This window comes from Condylura cristata, unplaced genomic scaffold (assembly GCF_000260355.1).
Source record: "Condylura cristata isolate star-nosed mole 26May11 unplaced genomic scaffold, ConCri1.0 scaffold00011, whole genome shotgun sequence".
Classification (NCBI taxonomy): domain Eukaryota; kingdom Metazoa; phylum Chordata; class Mammalia; order Eulipotyphla; family Talpidae; genus Condylura; species Condylura cristata.
Genome location: NW_004567112.1, coordinates 18,062,937 through 18,081,447, shown reverse-complemented (window position 1 = coordinate 18,081,447; position 18,511 = coordinate 18,062,937). Strand labels below are relative to the sequence as shown.

At 54.8% G+C, this 18,511-nt stretch overlaps 1 protein-coding gene across 5 annotated transcripts in view; it reads left to right on the top strand.

The window, feature by feature from the left end:
• PAX2 (paired box 2) overlaps positions 1–18,511 on the top strand; it is a 72,862-nt gene that overhangs the window by 32,858 nt on the left and 21,493 nt on the right. For 2 of the 5 annotated variants that reach the window (XM_004680530.1, XM_004680531.1), the window contains exon 6: positions 3,909–3,977. The exons of the other annotated variants lie outside the window; for them this stretch is intronic. In XM_004680530.1, the coding sequence (XP_004680587.1) occupies positions 3,909–3,977 (69 nt within the window). The remainder of the gene's footprint in view (positions 1–3,908; positions 3,978–18,511) is intronic. 5 annotated transcript variants of the gene reach the window in all.

The following is an 18,511-nucleotide window of genomic DNA, read 5'->3' as shown; positions in this document are numbered from 1 at the left end:
CCGGGAGGCGCTGGCTGGAGTGGCCACCCCAGGCGGCCACGCCAGGAGCCTGCGGCCCGGGAGGTGCTGGCTGGAGGCTGTGGCCACCCCAGGCGGCCACGCCAGGAGCCTGCGGCCCGGGAGGCACTGGCTGGAGGCAGTGGCCACGCCAGGAGCCTGCGGCCTGGGAGGCACTGGCTGGAGGCTGTGGCCACCCCAGGAGGGACCTGGCTGGCCTGGAACAAGGCGCTTCTCTCTGAGTCATTGATCACACTCATTGTGTTTCATCAGCTCAGCTCAGTGACCCTTTCCTGTACTGCAGCATTTGCAAGAAAGGCTTGGTGCTTGGGGTTCCAAAGCAGAACAAGATCTGATCCTTGTCCTTAAGGAGCTTGTAGTCTAATTGGGCGTGTGGAACACGCAAGCCTGGACAGCAGAGAGGGTCTGTGTGCTGAGGGTCTGGGCTGCAGGCCGAGCTCAGGGAGGGAGGCAGTGGACTCCAGGAAGCTGCTGTAGGAGGAGCAGCCTGAGCAAGCAAGGAGAGGCAGGTTCAGAGACAATGGGCAAGTGAAATTCTATCTGACAGACTGAGTCACAGCAGGGCTGTGGTGAGAAAGTGCAGGGGACTTTGGCTGGATGAAAGGGCATGAGGGGAAGTAGGTGGGGTGGGGTCACAGGAGACGGGCCAAGATTGGGCCCTGTGAAGAGCCTGGCCTTTCTTCTGCAGGTGTGAATAACTCTGTACACCTCTGAACGCAGGAAGGGAGCGGGCGAGGCTGGGTTTGGGCTGCTCACCCTCTAGCAGGGTGACAGTGAGTGGTCGTGGGGTGACGCCTCAGGAAGCAGTTGGAGTCTTTGGGGTAAGGGTAAATGGGGAGTCTCTACCTTGCCTCTTGCTGCCTAAACACTTCCTGGGCCTGTGGCAAGAAGGATCGAGGTCCTGCTTCCTGGGAAGGGGGGTAATGTCTCTTCTCCTGACTCCCCACTTCCGCTTGACCAACCCCAGATCAGATGGAGTCGCCCCTTTCCTGGTTAAAGTCAGAGGCTATAAGGGACATTAGCTGTCCCTGACACTCTTCCGTCGCACACAGGCACTTGACCCATCAGACCCAGTGGGAAGGGAGAGGACAGGCAAGGCCAGAGCAAAGGCAGACCTTCCCCACCCCCACTTCCCACGCTGGGTGCCTGCAAGCAGCCAGGGCCAGTTTGCATTAGGGAGCAGCTCAGATGATTAAGAATAGGGGAGATAATTATGTGTCAAGATGATGTAGCCCAACTCTGCAGTCGGGCCAAGGTAGCAAAGCAGCTGGCAGGCCGGTTGCAGGAGGCAGCCTCGGGCAGGGACTGCAGACACCCAGGTGTGTCCTTCAGCTGTTGGGCCAGCACTGCAGGCAGAAGCCGAAGCTGACCTGGGACACTGAGGGGCATTGGGGCGGGAGCAGGGGCCCGTGGCAAGGGACTAGCTGTTCCGGGCCATGGAGGGGCGGTCTCCCTCCAGCGCCCTGCCGGCTGCCCCCCCCACCCCTACTCTTCCCTGCCTCCGTGGACCCCAAGCACCGTGTGACATGTCCCTAGAAGTGTCGTCCCCCGAGGGCAAGCTGAGAGCCTCTCTGTCCCCAAGGAAGCCGCTGTGACTCCTGCCTCTGGGTACAGTTTGGCCTATTCTTCAGCTCTAACAATGTCACCGTGCTGGGCATTAGCGCCGACAAGCACCGCAGCGCGTGCTGGCATTATTGGAGACAATCTCAGCAGTAGTTATTGGTGTTCACAGTGATAATACCCAGAGCATTATTGGCATTGGCACTCGGAATATGGACAGTGTCATTAGTATTTGCAGCAATCATATCTGGAGGAGATTAGTAAAGGGCCGATCAGCTGGGACTCTGGAGAAGAAGGAAGCTGATGGTGGCTGTGAGACGGGCTCGTGACTTGGCCTTTGGAAGTCTGGAAAAATCCCCAGCATTCCCTTTGAGATCTGCTAGTCAAGAAGCTCCATCTCACCCCTTTCCCCTAAGAGTCCAGAAGCTCCCACAGTGGGACAGGTGACAGAGCAGGGCTAGATGAGGAAGTTGTGTCCTGAAAACTCCAGAAGGTAGGTCGTCTGCCGTCTGTGAAAGTGGATCCCCACTCAGGATCCTGCTGAAACATTTACCCACTTTAGCGAAGGTGGCTACTTATGTGACCGGACGGTAAAGACGCTTGTATTTCCCTCTCTTGGGTCAGCCTGGAAAACCAAAGTCCTTCCTTTGAATTCACCCAGTTGCTCTCAGCCAAAGCACCGCTGTCTGTCAGTGCTGCTGAAGCACAGAGCAATTACATAACTTGTCCAAAAATCCAAATGAAGTCATATGGTGTGAGTCTGTTGATCTGTGTGAGGGGAGGTGTGTTGGTACCATCCTCTGATGTGTGGGGTTGTGGGGGCCGTGATTTTGCATTCCATTAATTAGCTGCACAATGAATTGTGCCGCTGAGCTGCCAACCCGTGCAGTTGTGCGCTGGCAGGCGGGCGGGCTACAGGGCCGTGCGGCCCGGCGTCACTGCCTCCAGGGGCTCCCTTCGGCCTTGGGTGAAGCCGTAACTGGAAGAAGCAGCTGTTTGCCTTAGTTGTTCCCTCCTAGACATCCCCAATTGTGGTGCTCAGGTTGGGTTTGGAGCAAGTGAGACTGGTTGCGGAGATGTACCACCCCGGTCCAGGGAATGTGTCTAATTGAAGAGGTCACCTGGGAGCCCCTGGCTTCAGGCAAGGCAACTTGACCCCAAGAAGGAGGGTTCATCTGGGGGCCATTGGCCTCCAGTGCATGGCCTGGATGGACAGTGGGCTCGGTGGGGGAGGGAGTGGACTCGGGCATGAACCACAGCTGGGCCTGGTGCCTAGTTCCCCGGGCCAGTCACTTATCTTGTCAGCTTAGCCTTCGCATCTGTAAAGTGGAGGTGGTCACTTCCCAGATGAGGCTGCAGGGTGGCGCCAGCTCCTTCTTGGAAGATGGGCCGTTGAGTGTCTGGGGAGAAGGCCTCACTGGCAGGTGCACATCTCAAGGGGAAAGGAAGTGATGTCAGAAAAAAGGAAGTGGTGTCAAAAAAGGGGAAGTGATGTCAGAAATAAACTTGCCCAGGCACAGCCTCCTTAAGCTTGGTACGTACAGAGGTCCCAGGAAGCTTGTGCCTGGACAAGCTAGTCTGGGTGGGGGCAGGGCTAGTCTGGGGGGGTCTTGGTCCCTCTCTGCTTGCTTCTCGCACTGCAGTTACCTGGTGAGCCGCGTGTCATGTCTTAGCATCCGTGGGCATTCTAGGTGTGTGTGAAGGACCTCGGACCCCTGTCTCTCTAACAGCAAGTCTCCCCCTATCTACTAAGGTGCCTTTCTGTGCCCACATGCAAGCTTGTTTACCTTGGAAAACGTTGGTTTTATAGACCCATTTTGAATTTTTACATGTTTATGTAAATGTGGGCGCTTTCTACCATCCTGAGGTCTTTGGGTGAAAGGGGCATAGGATGCCATGCACTGGCAGGCATGCCATTTTCTGGGTGGTGACATGCTCGAAGAGGTGATCGGGTGTGGACATGGGTGTGTCCGCCGGTGCCCATGATGGCAGAGAACGCTAAGCCAGGCCTGTGTGCTTTGTGTCCATGGTCCTGAGGCAAAGGTCAGCGTGCAGGTTTGCCCAAAGGGCGCTGTTGGCCTCTCCCCGAATTCTGTTGGCAAATGGATGGGCTGTCCCGATGTACCTCCAGGGGTGGCCTGGGCCCACCGAGACTGAGGAGACTGAGGCTGGGAACCCCTACACCCTCAGGCTGTGTGGGGGCTGCTGCTCAGAACCCTCACAGCCTCTTGAGAGGGGCCTGGTCTCCCCGTCTCAGGGTGTCGCCCCAGTCGTCTGCCTGCCTGTCTTTCGGGATCTCTCAGTGTCTGTCTGTCTCTTATTTGCTCCAGTCGAGGTATACACTGATCCTGCCCACATTAGAGGAGGTGGAGGTTTGCATCTGGTCTGGACTTTAAGAGGTATGGGGGCCAGAGGGAACATGGTGTGGGGGTCAGGGGAAAGAGCGGGGGTGGCGGTCCAAGGCCATTCAGAGAGTGGATTCTACGCGGCGGTGGCGAAGGTGGCTCGGGCTTCCACTGGGAAACCAAGAGGCTAATGGAGTCCCCGGCTCCGGATCACTTCTGCTTGGGCCACAGTGGCCTAGAGGGTCAGGCCCTCTGTGGATGGGGGACACTTTCTCCAGCCCTTGGAAAAACAAAGAGGAGATCGGGTAGTAAAACAAAAGCAAAGGAGACCTGGAAGCACCTGACAGCCCTAATTCATCACGGCCCAAGTTTTTTCCTGTGTTCCCATTATATTTGTTTGTAAAAGTGGAAATCAATTTTGAAGGTAATTTTCTGGAAAGAATGGAAGGGAGGTGGGAGGGCCGGATAAGGCAGAGATGGTAAAAGGAAAAATTTAGGCCAGGCACAGCCCAGGGGCAGCTCTTGGCAAGGTGAAAGAAAATTGCATATTCAATCTCCATCCATGAATCTCCCTCACTGCTGCCCGCCTCCTGCTTGAAAACAATGAAGGCTTTTTCCCAACGCTGGGCAGGGCCTCGGTATCAGCCTCACTTTAACTTCAGGGTCATTAATTCCCTGATTATTGAAGGAGAAGAGAGGGTTGCAGCATTGTCAATTCCAGAGGCACCCCCCATGTGACCAGGCTCCGGCCGGTGGGTGGGGGGCAGCCAGGGTGAGGTGAGGTGTTGTTTCAGAAGAGCAGAGGGGTGGGGAGGGAGGAAATGGGGAGCCAACTGGACTGGGGGGAAGGAAGCCAGGAGGAGGGTGGAGAAAGGCAGTCATTACTGCCTACCTCTGTTGTGTTGTTATTGCAAATTAAAAGTAGCATGTTCCACGCCACAGCTATCTTTGGGGAGGGAGGGGCTCTGAGGGAGGTGGGGGATCTTATCATTGCTTCTTCAGCAGACCAGCCGTGGTGTCACCGTGTGAGGTGACATTTGAATTTACAATTCCGCTGAGAAAAGCCATTAATTCACAAATTAACATTTCTCCCTCTCCCTCTCTCTTTAACACTCTCTCCCTCTCTCACATGGATGTGCAAGCAATTGAAAAGACAAAGGAAATAGCCTTAAGGAAGAGACTTTACTGCTAGTCTGTCTGTGCTGAGATTGCTCCCCCTGCTTCCAGATAGATAAACCAATTACCTGAGCTGCTCTGCTCCTGGCCGCCCGATCGCCTCCTTTTGTAGGCTGCCTCGGTGGCTGGATCACACTCGGTGTATCTCATTAATGTAAACCAGGCCTGCCCTGGCCACCGGCCTCTCTTTCTGGAGGGGCAGTGGGCAGAGTGCTGGTGTCAGAAAAGGCAGCGAGGAGGACCCCAGGGACGAGGAGAGGCCATGGCCCAGCTGCCCAGTCTCTGGGACTTTGAGGTGTAGCCCACCATCCGTGGGGGAGAGCACCCCGGGCAGGCTCATGTGGCGGGCACGGCCCAGCCTGTGCTCTGTGGGCTTTGGTCTAGCCGCAGGGCTGGAAGAACTAGAGAGGGCCTGAGTGTTCCCTGCCTGGGAAGAGCTCAGGGAACTTTTGCTGAGCACACACCATTTTAGTGGAGCAGGATTCAGCCTGTGAGAGCGGGAAGGAGTGAGTGTGAGGGCCCAGAAGACGTGGTAGTTGCCAGATACTAAGAAAGGGAAACAATCACCGAGGTTGCTGTGCGCTGATTCTTTAACCTAAAGCCACCCCTAGGGCACAGCTATGTCTGTGGCCCTCCTGGTCTTGACGCGCCCCCAGCCTGGCCTGGGCCCTTCTACAGAAAGCCGGCCCGGGTGTGGTCCTGGGGGCTCGAGCCCTCAGCTCTGTGTGAGGCTCCCTGCTCTCTCCTCGGGGCCCTGTGTGGAGGCACCTTGCTGGCGGTGGGCGGGTGGGGGGGCGGCCAGGGTGCGTCTGAGTTTCTCTAAGGAGACCGTGGCTGTGGATTACTGCTTGAACACGAGATTTCACACCACTATGTTGCCCGGCGCAGTCACAAACTCTGCCCGCCATGACGGTCCCGTGAGGTCGAGAAACCAACGTATAAGAAAATGATCCTATGTCTAGACAACTGGCTGTTGTAATTGCGTCGATAAAGCTCAGCCTGTGCTCATTTTCCAACAAATATTCGGAATCTGGCTAACGTCCACTCTACTCCAAGAAAGAGCTAAGTGTCAAAGGTCGGCATGCACTAAGACACCCGAAAAACCCATAGAACCCCCGCTCTGAACACACATTCTCTGTTGTGGTGGCCTCTTCCTGGTGACTGGGGACATTGGGCTGCTCAGACAGACCCGAGGGGAGGTTTCTGTTATCACGGCTGGATCACACGTTTAGCCAAATTCTGGGTAATGCTGGCCAAGGGCCAGCTGAACGCTGACCACGTCGTTACGATGAGGTAGGGAGGCGTGTGGCTGTTCTGTGGCTGCCTTTAGCTTGGCCCCTGCGCACATTCTGGACTTCTCTGGGGAAGTACAGGCTTAGCCAGGCCTGGTGTAGCTGCACAAGGGTGTGAATTTGTACATAAATCCCTGCGCTTGTACAGAAACTGCAGCCAAATCATTAACCTCCTTAGTTTCCCAAGCAGTTCATGCTAGATAGTTATAGTTGGTTGTTTGAGGAAGTATGTTGAGATTTGCACAAAGGCTACTCTTTTCCTCATAATGTGCTAATGCCACCTCCCAGGGAGAAGGCTCACATTGTCCGTCGGTCACTGGAAACGGGTGGTGTGGTCCAGTATTGCGACTCCCTCAGCAAAGACCCAGGTTCCCCACCCGGGTCTGTGCACCCCGGGCACCTGTGCGCACCCCCACCTTGCCGGAACGCGTCTTCCATTTGGCACCTGCCTTCCACCCTGCGGGTAGGCGTCCTCCCACCCCCACCTGCCAGGGCACAGGTGGAATCCGCTGCCTCACCTCTGTCCCCACCCCACCCAAGGACAGGCCTGGCCATGGCAGGGAGGAGCTGGGCGCTGAGCCTCGCCCCAGCGCTGCCGCTCCTGGGCTCACCTCGTCCTCTGCAACCCCGCCGAGAAGGCCAGGGGCCCTGAGAGAAGGCAGGCTGGGGCCCCGGGACGGCCGCCTGCCAGAGGAATGGGCCCTCGTAGCCTCCCAGAGCGACCACGGCAGGCTACACAGGAAGGAGCCCGGAGCCTAAGGCCCCTTCCCCACCTGCCTTGCTGAGGGACATGGTGACTGCAGGCCTCTGGGACCCTCCCCGTCCCACCGCCTCATGGGCTGGAAGCACAAGGAGGGCTGGGGGCTGGGGGGTGCTGGGCCTGGCTCAGGGCTGCAGACGGATCACGAGCCTCAGAGCCGAGAGGCAGCAGCACCAGTAATTCAAACCATCCTGACCCTTCGGTGAACCCGAACCTGCTGACCTTGACAGCACCAGACAAGGGAGGCCTCACAAACCTCAACCTGCAGGGAGGCCTTGCCTCTCCCCCCCTTCCCGGAGCCCCAGGGCGCAGCCTCCAGGTGGCTCCTAACTTCTCCATCCTCGGGTATGTCAGCATCCCTCCTCCCAGGGACACCCCCAGCTGCCTCAAAGCACCCTTTGTGCTCTTCTCCACTAGCCATACGTACGTGGGCATCTCAGGGGACCGTTCCCCCTTAAACAGGCTTTCGCATCTCTTCCTGCTCCTCCATCCTTTCCAGGAGCACTGGAAGGTGTGTGTGTGTGTGTGTGTGTGCTGGGTACACACAGAGGTAGGGATAAAATGTGATGGAGACAGAGCGGACAAGGGGAGGGAAGAACAGCCCGAGGAAAGCAGCCCCAGGAACCTGCATTAAAGTAAATGCAGTTTATGAAGTTTATGCTTTCCTCCTAGGGAGAGCTGGATTCCATCCAACAGCCTCTCAGAGTGCCAAACAGCTCCTGAAGCAGAAAGTGCAGGCAGCAGAGAGGAGAGCCAGCCAGCCAGTGACAGAGGGAGAGATAGATGCATGATCTCTCTCTCTCTCTCTCTCACACATACACACACAGAGAGATCCCCCTAGGCCCCAGCAGAATTTGAGGCCTGGGATGAGGGGCGTGCAGTCTGCATTTGGTGGCAGTGATTCCAGAAGCTTCTCTTCCATCTTACCTCTGTTCTCCTTGGGCGGTGCAGCCAATCCACACACAGGGGCAGTCTAGGGGGACTGGTGACTGGTGAGCTGGGAGGAAGACACTGGGGCCCAGGGGCACCCAGCTTGGGGAAGGTGCTGTGGGGGAGGGCGGCATGGGTGATCTTGGGAGAGTGGTATGGGGTCCAGGCCCTAAAAGGGATCAGAATGTGGTCTCCCTGGAACTGGCCCTTTTGTTTGTTTGTTTCATGCTGGCGTACATTTATCTCTACTCTGAGCTAGGCCAAGTGTACCTTGCGGCTCCTGAAGAGAGCTGCTAGGATCTCTTAAGGAGCAGCAGCTAGAGAGAGTATTTCCCCCTGGGAGCTGGAAGGAGATCCCTAGTTGACTAGGGTACGGCGCTCTGGGGAGGCTCCCGAGCGAGCTGGCGTATCTGCCCTCTAGCTTCTTCTTCCTGCCCAAACACCTGGCTCACGTGTGCGTGCACGGATAATGTGCGCCAAGCAGGGTCCCTGAGGCGGAGAGAAGGGGCATATGGGGGCCTGGTGGTGTGGGCCACAGGCCTCTGAGGCCTGGAGTGGCCACATTGTGTTTATTGCCCACCGGCTCTCCCCGGGCGCGCTTCCCCCAAGCCCCCGCCCCTGGGAACTTCCATGTGCTTCCAGGAGCTGGGGCAGGGGTAGAGTCACAGAGGCAGAGCTGGAGAAGGAGGAAGGTAGAAGGGGATGGAAGGATGCTAGCAACCGTGCACGTGGAGATGCTCAGGCGTCTAGGCCGCAGAGGCAGGGCCGGCCCAGGTGGCTCTCTCTCACCCTTTCTCTCCCTCCTCTCGCTTTTCTCCTCCCTGGTGCCCTCCCTCCTCTCCTCATCCCTCCCCTCTTCCCTTCACACGTCTTTATTGGTTCCGGTAATAGCGTTGATTTGCATGTCAGGCAAAGGCTTGCTACACACAAAAAGAAAACCCCAGCCTTGGCGGTGTGGCAGTGTCAGCGCTCGCTGTTGTTCGACAGTGTAAAATTAAATTAATAAAGCCCCCAACACAGGAAAACATAACAGGAAATTAATGGCCTTTACTGTCGCTCTGATGCAGTCATTTGCAACCCTGCTTTCCGCACCAAAGACTTCATAAATGCAAGCAGTTTCTCTAAACAAGCATACTTAGGGCGGCCTGGTATGTAATTTTTCGCCTTGCTTGTGTCCTTTGAGCTAACAAAGCCCCCTTCCCTCCTGGCTCCAGAAAGGTTTCTCACCGGTTCTGGCCCTAGCTGGAGCCCAGCACCAGGCAGAAGGCTTGAGCCTCTCCCTGAGAGCCCACCTGGCCTAAGGGCCTCGGTGCTGGGCTAGATGCGCCAGCCAGTGAGCTGGGAGCCCCCGCCTCGGCCAGCGGCTGCAGGGAAGCAGAGCGCATCTGGGAGGGTGGGCAGGCAGGTCCATCACCGGGACGCTCCCCAACCCACCCCGCCCAGCCTCCCTGGCTCTGCGCCGCTGTCTCCTCCGACTACCTGTTAGCTCCCCTCCGGCCGCTGCCCACGGCCCTCCCACATGTCACCTGTGCCCGCCTGCCCACCCTCGTTCTGCATCTGGGTCACGCGCACTCGGCGGCTGTGTGTTGGCAGTGGGTGCCAGTGTCCTTCTTTTCTGCAGCTAACCTGGGGGGGTTTGTGAGGAGCATGGGGGTTAGCAGCTTCAGAGTGGGGGAAGTACCGGTGCTGGTGCCATTCCCTGGGGTGCCGTGTGTCCCCCTTCTCCACGGGTTGACCAGGGAACAGGACGGCCCTCGCTGGCCACACACACACTTCCCCCTGTCTGCGGAATGTAAACCGTTCCGCAGAGCTCAGAGTCTGTGAGCTTGCTGGCAAACAGGTGGAGTGTGGAGAAGGCTTGCACGTAGCTCTCAGAGGTCTTTGTGTCCGTGTGGCCTCACTCTTCTGGGCGGTGAGAGGACCAGTGTCCAGGGCGTGGCTCTCCAGGAGCTCCCAGTCTAGTGGAGAGGTGAGGCTAGACTGTTAACTGCCTGAGGACCCGTGAGACCAGGCAGCCAGTAGAAATCCAGGGAAGTGCCTAGAAAAACAAGCAGGAAGCGGGAGAGGGCCTGGGCGCAGCGAGGACTCAGAGGGGAGCTCTCTGCGGCTGGGCCAGGGGCTGCGCCAGGTGACAGGGCTAAGTCAGGTTCTTACAGGTCACCCTGAGGTGACAGGGCTAAGTCAGGTTCTTACAGGTCTTACCGCAGCTCTTGTTTACTCTCTTCCCTCCAGCAGCTCTTCCTGGAAGGGCACAGCCCCTGCTTGGAAGGGACATGACTGAACCTTTGTTGTCGCTAGCACTGCCCTGACGCAGAGTTGGTGGTGCTGAGGGCAGAGCAGGGACTTGGCGTCCCTCTGTCTTGGCGTGAGCTCTGTCTCTGCTCCGTACTTGCTCTGGGGACTTTGGCTAGTTTTATCAGCTCTCTGAATCCGCTTTCTCTTTGAGACAGAGAGAACAACATTTGCTGTGTAGAATGCTGGCGAGGGTCTCCGGCTGACACCCTCTCATCGCTCTCTCCCTCCCATTCATTCTACCTCTTTTCCTAGTGCCTAGAAAAACACTAGCTTGAGCGCTGGGTAGATTGCAGCTTCTCAGGGATGTGAGCCTTGTGCTTGAGGGAGGTCCCTCACCACCCTGGTTACCCATCTCTGACTTCATTCTTACCAGGTAAAGTCCCTCTGAAATGAACACTGAACCCTAGGGACAGTCTGGCCAGTGCCATGTACATAGACCCATGGCCACTCTCCACCTGGAGATCCTACATCCATAATGTAGCCTAAGATTACATTCGATTTTTTTAGCAGCCATGTCAGACGAAAGCTCATATTGAGCTCGTGGTCAACTAAAACCTCGAGATCTTTTTCACATCAATTGCTATCAAGCCAGGTCTACCCCATTCTGCACCTGTGCAATTGATTTTTTTTAACCTAAACGCAGGGCATTCCATTTATCCCTGTTGAATTTCATCATATTGGTTTGGGCTCTTAATTCTACCCGATTAAGATCATAAGGATGTCTTCCATATCATCATCCTAGTCGGTTTGTTATTTTTTTTTACAGTTATTTTCTTTAAAATAAAGGAGAGCCGCATGGCTCCAGTGGCAACCCCCCTCCTGGCTGCAGTAACACGCTTTAGATGCTGTGGACTCCACCAGCCACCAGCCATTTCACAGTTCCTCATCCTGTCCACAAACTGAGGAGCAAAATTCTTTGTGAAATGTTAGCGTTCACTACACCCACAGCATTTCCTTAATCAATTGTGGTGAGCATATTGAATACCTGCCTGGCAGGACTCAGTTACAAGGCAAAGAGGACATAGTCCTTGGCCTCAAGAAGTTTCTATTCTAGTGGGGAGATGGACATGCACCTCATTATACAAGCAGGATATGATAGATGCTAGGATGAATGTAACATGAAAGGCAGAGGCTTCTGGGGGAACTGGGGGAGTCTTCATGGGGCCAGCGTTTGACCTGAGCATTGTACCTAGTGAATATGCCTCAACTTATTCTTGCTGAGTGCACACGGGTATCAGGATATCGTGATTTTTCCCTTCTAGTGCCCACACATTAACTGCATAATTATTTCTTTTAAGAGATATTAATCTCATAATATTAAACTGATAATACTAAGCTGATCAGGGTTGTTGCATTTGCTCACCTTTCCCCTGCGTGGTAAGGTAGGACACCTTGTCGCCACCATCATCCAAACTTCTCAAGGAGCATCACTAAAAATTTTAGCATCCTAACCACTTTCCCTGCAGGGTCCTGATCCATGAATTATCTGGGCCCAGAAAGCTGATTCGGTAGAAGTGGTTAGGAGTCACCTGCCGCCCCCACCCTCAGACTTGGGCGACTCCTGCCTGTCCCCCTTTTGAAGATTCTCGTCTTCGGTGGAGCAGACGCGTGCTGGGTGTGGACAAGTCCTGCCTCCTCCTCTCGGGGCCTCCACCTCTGCCCTGTGCTGAGTCTGAAACTGCCTTTCTTTTTGTTCTTTCTCCGATGTCGCGGCCAGGCCCTTTTCTGTTGTCTCAGCTTGTTCTGAGCTTTTGTCTCTCTGACAAGCTCATGCTCTGCTCATCTCCACCCTTGGTTCTGGTCCCTTCCTTCCATCTGTTGTGTGTCCTTTACAAGAGGGGAGAAACTTGGTCTGATTATAAGTGTAAAAATATGTTCACTGTAACATAGAAGATACAGTACACGTTTTAAAATTACCTATAATCTCATCACCTAGAGAGAGCCACTGTTAGAATTTGGTATATTCTTTACAGTCTGTTTTCTTCTGTGCATAAATAATTTCCATCAAAATTGGAATGATACTGTATATACAGCTTGTGTCTTGCTATTTTCACTTAACAGTCTATAGGACCGTTTTCACATATCATTAAATATTCCTTGAAAACATGATTTTTTAATGGCTGCATAATCTTCCACTGTTCAGTGTACATGTCCTTTTAAAATCTAGGCTCATCATATTTTAAAGCTTATCCGTGTGCAACAGCAATGATTTTCCTTAAATGTCCTTCACTTCCTGCCCCTCCCCCCACTGGCTTTACTTTGTCAGGTTGATTATTTGAGCTTGTAGAGGCAGAATTTCATTTTAAGAGCGTCTTGTCCTTATGGAGTTATATTCCCTTCTAGAATTTCTTGCCTTGGGAATCACATTCTTTTCCTCAGCGTGTAGGAGTTTGCTTTCCTCAAGTAGGAGTCGGTCCTGGGCCCCTTTACTTTGCTACTGCCCAGCTAGGTATGGTTGTTCGTCTCCAGACCTCCAGTACTTTCTTTTGTCAGTTTTTCTTTCTTGGTCAAAATAGGCGATCTAGAATAATGGAAAGGCCTGTGGGCTCAGAGTCTGTTTCCGTCCTAACTTGACTAACTGTATGGCGTGAGAAAATCACCTACCCTTTCTGAGTCTGTTTTTTAATTTTAATCTCTAACAGAAAACAAAACAAAATGATCTCCATGATTTGTTCCAGCTGTAAACTATGGTTTACTCTATGACTCCAGAGTAGTAATTTCCTTTGTTGCTTCTTTCTCCTTCTAAAAGGTTAAAATGTTGAGCAAGGCAAGGTAAGAGTTTACTAACCCTTACTTTTAGAATTCTATTAGGTGAATCAACCAACATTTGTATAACTTACCATGTATCAGGTTCTATGCTAGAGGACAAAGATGGGTCCCTGCCTTCAAAATAGTCACAGTGTGATGGAGAAAACACATGTTAATAAATAACTTCTCTCTCTCCACATATATGTTATATACGTGTGTATATGTATATATACATGTTTATACATACACATGTACACGTATACACACATACATATGATATATATCTCATATATATGTGATGTAGGTATGCCAAATTTGGCTCCACTGCTAACTGGCTGGAGTGAGTCATTTGGGGGACGTTATATAACCTCTGTAACTCTGGGGTTTCCCCAGGTTGTAAGCTCAGCTGCCTGAGGCATGTACCTGCCTTGCGTCTGCCTCCTCCACCCCTCGTTAACTGTGTAACCTCAGGAGAGTTCCTGACCCTCTCTGTACTACTGTTTCCTTGTCTACAAAATGGGAGTAATAATAGAAGCTTCCTGCTCAAGTTCTGGTGAAAATTAAATGAGTTAATCTATGTATAACCCTTAAATGTGCACCTAATATGTAGTAAGCACTTAATGTTAGCTACTGTTATCGTAAGGATTAAATTGGTATATAAGCATAGTGTCTGGGGCCATAATAGGAACTGGATCGATTTTAGTTATTATTATTATTATTCTATAATACAAGTTTTGATAGATGACTATTGGAACGCAGAGAAGGAGGAAATTAATGCTGCTGAGGGAGGAGCTAGCGGCCCTCTAGTATACATCTGAAGGAATTCAAGCCAGAAGGTGCAGGAGACTTGGCCAAGGTCATATAGCAAGTGAACATATAACACACCAGGGTTTCAGCCCAGGAGACGATGCTTCCCGTCCAGCAAGTCGTGTCCCTGGAGGTGCTCGGGTGTAAATGGGCCCAGCAAGATGAGGTCAGGGAACAGCCCCACCCTGCCCTTCCCAGACCTGTCACCTGCCCCAGCACACTGCATGCCTGTCAGCTGGGCTCAGCCACCATCGCAGGTGCTCTGCCAGGGCAGAAGACTGGGCAGAGCCCCCTCTTGCTCAGAGCCAGAGCTTTGGACCAGACTTCCAAGGGCCTCTTCGCGCCTCCTCTGGAGCTTGTCCAGGTTAAGGATGGGATGCCATGAGTCTGCAACCCCCTCTCCCTGGCCAGTGTCCCACCCACCCTCTCTCCAGCCTGGGGGGGCAGCCTCTCAGCTGGTCAGGGCAGCCTTTCCTCCGCTGCTTCCCTCCTGGTCCTGTTTTCCTCTCACACCGTGGCTGCCCCCACCCTCTTCCTTCTTTCCTCCTCCCCCTTTCCTGCACACCTTCCTCCTCCCTGCCTCCACTCCCCCATCCTGGCCCACCAGTCCTTGCTCCCCTCCGGTCTGGAATGCAGCCCCTTCCTCAGCATCCACACCTCACCCAGACAGGAGGGCCAGGGGGCAGCCCAGACCCCCGTGGACCCCTGCACCGCTGTGGGGGTGGGGCTGGCCGCAAGGCGGGCTGCCCTGAATGACAAGCTGGGATATTGATCGAGTTCTGAACTCAGCCCAGCCGATAGAAGGTAATTAATGACTCCATTTGCCTCAGTACCGAGAACAATTGAGTTGGAAACTGCAACAACTGGCAGCTGGGGAGACTGGGGGGTGGCCTGGGGGTGAACCCCTCAGAAGCGGAAGGTGGTATTCCAGGAGCTAAGGCACAAAGAGAGGGGCAGAGGCTCCCTGTTGGAGTGGCCCAGAGTGAAGGGCTGCACACCTCCCCTCACCGCAGCTGGCCTGACTCCCCAGCTCCCCTGAGCCCACCACCCTCCTCCTCCCCTTCCTCCTCCTCCTCCTCACTCTCACCCTCACCCTCCAGCACCACCTTCTCAGGGCATTCTCTGGGGGCGAAGGAAGACAACTTCCCTATGGTTGCGCCTGGCCCGCTGTTGTGATCTTGCACACGTGTGAGCCCCCCTCAGCTTGTCTCCTCATGTGGAAAACTGAACTGATGGCGCCTTTGCAAGTGTTCTGAGAGGCTCAGACACAACGTGGGCAAAGCACTGCCAGCTGCCTGGCACGTAGTGAGTGCTCAGTAAATGATGATAATGATAACCTTTGGCAAAGAAGGCAGGTCTGGTAGAACTGAGAGGCCTTTGGAATCTGATAGCACTGAGTTCAAACTGGCCTTTGCAGTCACCAGCTGGGTGATGTTAAACAGTTGCCCCAATAGATGAGTGAGCATAGTAATCAGTACCTCGTAGAGTTGGGTGGCTTTAACGAGTGCATGTGAAACACCTAGTACTGTGAGCGTCCTTGTAGACAGGGAGAGACTTGTAATTAGGTTTAGAGAACTGAGGCTAGTGTCGTTCTTTGCGATACCGTAAAAGGGTTCCTTTCATGTGCCGCCTCCCTACTTGTTGGGATTAGGTGAGCAGCCCACCATCCCTTGCTGAAACTGGGCTTTCTCGTGGAGAAGGCATTGTTTTAGTCTGGCTATAGCCACCAGCCCCACCCCCCACCTGCCAAATACCTGCAGACTTTCTCTTGTTCCCTGCAGTGACCACTTTGGGTAGAAACAGCCCTTCTGCGGTCTTCCTTGTCCTAAAGACATAATGTTCCGTGACTGTTTCTTCCCCAAGCTGCTGAGACCCCACAGGCCAAACCAGCGGTGCTCTGGGGCAGCCCAGGAATGGATGGGATGACAAGGCTAAATGGAAGAGATCGGGTTTTCATGTTGAGGTGCGAAAGACTTTCTCTGTGAATGATGCTAGAAGTAGTGCTTGCCTGTTAGACAAAGCCTGAGTAACATGGACAAACTTAGATGAGAAGAGAATTCGCTTATGACCGGGAACTTTCCACTATCCCCCATCAGTGATGCTCCTTCCAGTCAGGGTGCTCTTTGGCTTGGCAGTTCTCTGCCTTTGCTTGAAGACTGGGGGGGGCACCACTAAAGCCCCGGCTGTGGGCTGGATGGGTGGTGGCTGCTGTTCACTGGCTCCCTCGAGCGTCCGCCCAGTGCCTTCCCTGCGCAGCTCCCTGCTGGGTATCCACTTGCGTCTTCACTGAGAGCCTCGGTTTCCTCACCAGTAAAAAGGGGGTTATAATCCTTACGTCCCTTGGGGAGTGGTTGGGAAGCCCCCATAAGCCAAGGTCTGTGCAAGCTTTTTGATAACTGCTAAGCAAATAGGAGGCAGTCAGAGGAGAAGACAATATGAGCCTTTGTTCCCCTTGGAAGAATAATATACATCAAACTTTTAACTCAGCAGTTTGTTTAATTTAATTATTTATATTCTGCCTGGTTATAGGACTCTCAGTAGCTCACTCTCCTTGCAAGTGCTCACACAGCCCTGGACAAAGCACCTGGATGGGCTCCAGTTCCCAGAGTCCTCCTGTACCTGTGACCTGCCCTCCCCTGCCTCCCCCCACCCCATCCCAGCTTTCCTTACTGTGAAATGAGGAGTTTGGGCCAGGCCTCCCCTACTAATTCTGGTCACAATCTGTGCTCAGCCAGCATATACAGACCACAGGCTGTTGCCTCAGTGCAGGGAGGGTGCAGGTAGAGAAGTGGGGTGCTGGGCCGAACTCTGAGTCCCGGGTGGGGCCCAGTGGCCCTCAGCTGAGCCCCTGTATATGGCACGCAGGCAGCAAAATGAAATGAGGTACCAGGCAGACGGTTGAATTCAAATCCTAAGTGTCATTTCGCGGCGTGGGGTGAGCTGCTTAGCCTCCCTAAAGGGGTAGGTATCTCTATCTTCAGCCCCCCCCAGCCCCCCACCCCCCAGGCTTGCGGAGGGGTGGGGTGAGCGGTGTCCGGCAGGGGCACAGTGCTGGCAGGCTATGAGTTCTCAGTCCCGAAGCTGCTGTGAATGGTGGCTGGGCAGGGGGCGCAGGAGAGCACGCTGCGGCCTCCAGTATGGCAGCCCAGTAGCCCACAGCCCTTCCTCGCCTGCGGGGTCTTACTAAACCTACAGCAACCACATTTCCCCTCCTCAGCCTCAAAACGTGGCAGACACTGGGAAAGACATATGCCCAGGACATAAGACCTCCTTACTCCTGCTCCTTGGAACCCCGGTAAGGGGCTGGCTGGCTGGTGACCTCCTCGGGGGAGGTGGGCCAGCCTCTTAGCACCTAGAACAGGCCTTCACTGGAGGCAGCTCCCACTGCAGCTGGAAGAAGCACTTTATCCCAGTCCCACTTTCCTTGCCCAGGGCCTTGGTCTGAGGAGGCAGTTCCAAGGTCGGGGACCAGGTGTCCTGCCTGGAGGATGGAGGTGCCCTGGGGGACAGGGTGATACTGTTGAGAGTGGGAAGGGCCTCCTAGGAGCCAGAGTTGATGCTTTTGGATGTATCTCAAAGCCTCTGAGCTGTGGGGTGAGTGAAACGGGACCCAGACCCGCCCAGGGGTCTGCTGTGGTCTCCTCCCATCCACTGACAGCTAGGAGCATAGGGGACTTACTAACACACTTGTCCTGAGGTGTCCTGGGCCGCCAAAGCCAGCAGGTGACCGACAGTCCCAGGACCACCCAGGCCTGGCTCTGCGTGCGCCCAGCATTGCCCCTCTTGCTCTTTGTCTTTGCTCAGTCCCCCTGGCCCAGGGGCGACCGCGATGACGCAGCGGGCCTGTCCCTGCCCACCAGGGGCAGCACCTGGTCCTTGGCACAGCGGTGGCCGGCACCTAGACCCGCTCTTTCCTTCCCTGCTCTCTGAAGCCAGGTCAAGGCCTGCTCCTGCCTACTCTGCGCAGGGCCCTCCCGTAGCTGCGCCTCACAGCGGTCTCCGGGCCCTTGCGGTCACCCCTGAGGCTATCCTCGGGAGTCCGCCTGAGCTCCTTCCGCCTAGGGAGGCCCCTCCTAGCGGTGGGCCCTGAAACGACTTCAGTGTCCCCACCCTTCCTATTTTCTCCTTCCTGGTTCTCTTTTCCACTCTGCCTCTCCTTTCTTCTTCCCGACCCCCAAACTTACTCCCGCCGGCCCTCCGCTGCCTCCTCAGCTGGACACTCGTGGACCTTGCCCCATGCCTGCTTCCTCCCACCCTTCTCTAGCCACGGGAAGGGGCCCGGCCCTGCAGGAGAGTCTGCCAGCGCCTCAGGCTCCTGGGCTGATTTGGGCGGGCCCCTCCTTGTCCCCCCAGTAATGCCCTGCACCTTCTCTGCCCTTGTGGCCCCCCGTAACTTTCTCTGTGCCCCTTTGCCGTTCATCATCCCTGCTGCTTTTCCCCCTCTCCATCACCTTCCTACTCGTTGGGGGAGTTTCCTCCGGCCTCTCTTGGGGATTCTCAGCTGTGTGCCACAGTCCCTTTCTGCTCCTCAAGTGCCTTATCTCTCGCCCCCCTTCTTCCTGCCTCCCTCTGCCACCTCT